The 2707-nt window shown below is 39.9% G+C and overlaps 1 protein-coding gene across 1 annotated transcript in view; it reads left to right on the top strand.

Annotated features, from left to right (window-relative positions):
* The first annotated feature begins 575 nt into the window (after positions 1-575).
* LOC103606255 (lipid phosphate phosphatase-related protein type 5) overlaps positions 576-2707 on the top strand; it is a 74617-nt gene continuing 72485 nt past the window's right edge. The window contains exon 1 of the mRNA XM_008590862.1: positions 576-662. Coding sequence (XP_008589084.1) covers positions 576-662 — 87 coding nt within the window. The remainder of the gene's footprint in view (positions 663-2707) is intronic.

Genomic DNA, 2707 nt, shown 5'->3' with positions numbered 1-2707 from the left:
TGTTATCAAAACCAGCCAAACAATACTCATCATGTACAACCTTGTACCATTATTATTTTGCTTGTGTCATCCCTATTATATTATAAACGCTTCTTTGAACATCAGTGTCTAGTACTGTGCCCTTAACTCAGAAGGCATTTACTTAAGTGTATTTGTCATAATTATAATTATTTTATTTTCATTATTTGAATTTATCAGAGAGCAGTAAAGAGTGGGAGTTTTCACTCAGGAAGATGGGCAGGGAGAAGTGAAGAAAGAATATGGGTTGGATGAGGACTTCCATAGATCTCACAATGAATCCCAGAGCGAAGAAAACTAGAGCATGAGAATTAGACAAGCCCACTGGAGGAAGCAGCCACTAGAGCCCAGACACGTACATCTGATGAGATGAGCTCCAAGTAGGTGGACAGCACACAGCATCCAGAGAATGTGGTGGACAGCGCTAGGCTAGGCTGAGAACCGGCACAGGGGAGTCCTCAAGATGGAATGGATGAGAGTTTGAAGTAGACATATGGTCACGGAAACTCTTTTTTGGAGAACTACCCTCCCTACCCACAGAGGTTGTTTTATATACCATGACACACCTTCCTAGCCTTGGTTGGTTGGAGCTAGAGAGACACCTATCTCAAGCTGAACCTCCTAGAATTCGGAATTGGGATTTGGTAAATCTAATCAGTTGAATATTTTCTTGAACTGAGCTAACAAGTTCAAGATAAGGCTGTTGGAGACGATTGGGGCAACCATGTATGCTAAGAAGCAGGAGAACTGGATTCTAGAAAAGCAGGAATGAGCCAGGCATGTACAGAGGAGCCAAAATGACTGTGACTCCAGGGAAAGAGGGAGAAGGAAATCGACAGTTGTTGCCCGGACTCCTGAGGACTTTCCCTTCTGGACCTAATCCCAAATCCCCTTCCCTTAGATTCTGCGATAACCCACTAATCCTATAACTAAATTCCCTACTTTGCTTAATCTAGTTTGAGTGGGTTTCTGATAGTAGCAGACAAGCAATATTGACTGAGACACTGGCAGACCAGGGCATTCTGATCTATTGACGTTGAGATCTATTGAGGATGGATTCATTTATGCATTCAATAAGAATTATTGGGTATCTACTACATTCTAGGGAATTTGGTGTATTAAAAACTGAGTTGGAGTTCATTGTACTTTGGGGTGGGGCCAGCCCTAGGGGTGGAGACTGAGTGGCAGCTACTTTGGCAAAGAGAAGGCTGAGAAGGCAGCACTCGTGGGCAACCAGTCAGCTTACGAAGTGGAGCGAATGATAGATTGTTAAAATTTGGAGCATTCCATGGCAAAACAGACTTGGACGAAGTTGAAACTGACAAACCAGAGATGACCATGGTGGTAATTTCTTTTGAGGGGCAGCAGAGAGGAGGTTGGACATAAAAGAGTTATTTAGAAAGGGAGATAAGAAAGTGTCAAACACAGGGCTTGCCTGTTTGTCAATTTCTCCTCTGGCCCTGATGACAGCTGATATACCCATGAAAATTTGTGCCTCCCTTGGCTGGATAAACTGTTTCATCACACACCTGCTCTACTTCACCAGAGCCAAACTTAAAATTCAGGAGGAATTTGCAATGTCTAGTCTTTCCTCATTCGGTCCAGTCTCACCAGAGAGGCAAGGCTAGACTTCTTAAAATAGTTCAGCTTAACCTCTTCTGGTTTAACCTTGAACCTTCGCCTACCTGGAAAAAAGAGGTATAGTAAGAGAAGAGGGAAAGGAGGTAGGAGGAAAGACGAAAATGAAGATCTGCCTCATAGGCTATTGTTCACACTGGGGTAAAAGTAGGTCAGACACCTAATCTCCTATGACCCCTTTCTCAACCTTCCACTTGCTATTTGGAACATCTTGTAATCATAGATATTACTTTTCATGGACATCCCAAAAACATTTCCCTGGGGATGTCAGGGACTCACTATATAGCATGTTAATTAACCTTGACAAGACATACTAAAAACAAACCTAACAAGGATAAATTAGCCAACCTATTGTTGGCTCCAGTTTCTTATTTCTTGTGCTGTTGTTCACAATATTAAATAGAGTCCAAAGTTCTGAGGCTGAGTCAGAAATTTCTACTTGTCATTCTCTGTAAACCTAAATCTTCTAGAAAATAAAGTCTATTACTTAGAGCAAAACAAAGAAATTTCTGCTTGACTTCTGATTGGCCTGAAGAGGATCAAATTATATAACCTCCCTAAGTCTCCATTTTCTCATCTATAAATCGCATCAGTAGTACTTACTCTAATACCTTGCCAGGTGAGTTTGAGGATCTTGTATGAAAACCATCACAAATGGGACAAACACCAATGGCCAGGTCCTTTTCAGAAAGGGAAATAAGTCAGGATAATAGAGCAAAGAACCTGCACCAGAACCTGGTACTCCTTACCAGCTCATGGGCAGTTCACTTGAGTTCCAAATCTTGGTTTCCTCACTTGTAAAAGGGGTATGATAATCCTGTTTCATATGATTTTTATGAAGATTAATATCACATTTATACTAAAGTATAAAGAATATATTAATGATTACCATTCTTAATAATTAGGATAATCTCAAGGACAAACGTGTGAGTTGATTTTTTCTTATTATGAAAGTGTTAATATTATTTTTAATTAGTATGTCTATACCAGATCTTTTCAAAAATATTTGCATAGGGAATCTTTTTTTTTTTTTTTTTTTTTTTTTTTTTTT

The sequence above is a fragment of the Galeopterus variegatus genome, unplaced genomic scaffold (assembly GCF_000696425.1).
Source record: "Galeopterus variegatus unplaced genomic scaffold, G_variegatus-3.0.2 Scaffold6409, whole genome shotgun sequence".
Classification (NCBI taxonomy): Eukaryota; Metazoa; Chordata; class Mammalia; order Dermoptera; family Cynocephalidae; genus Galeopterus; species Galeopterus variegatus.
Note: the sequence above shows the minus strand (reverse complement) of the source record. Positions and strands in the feature narration are given on the sequence as shown.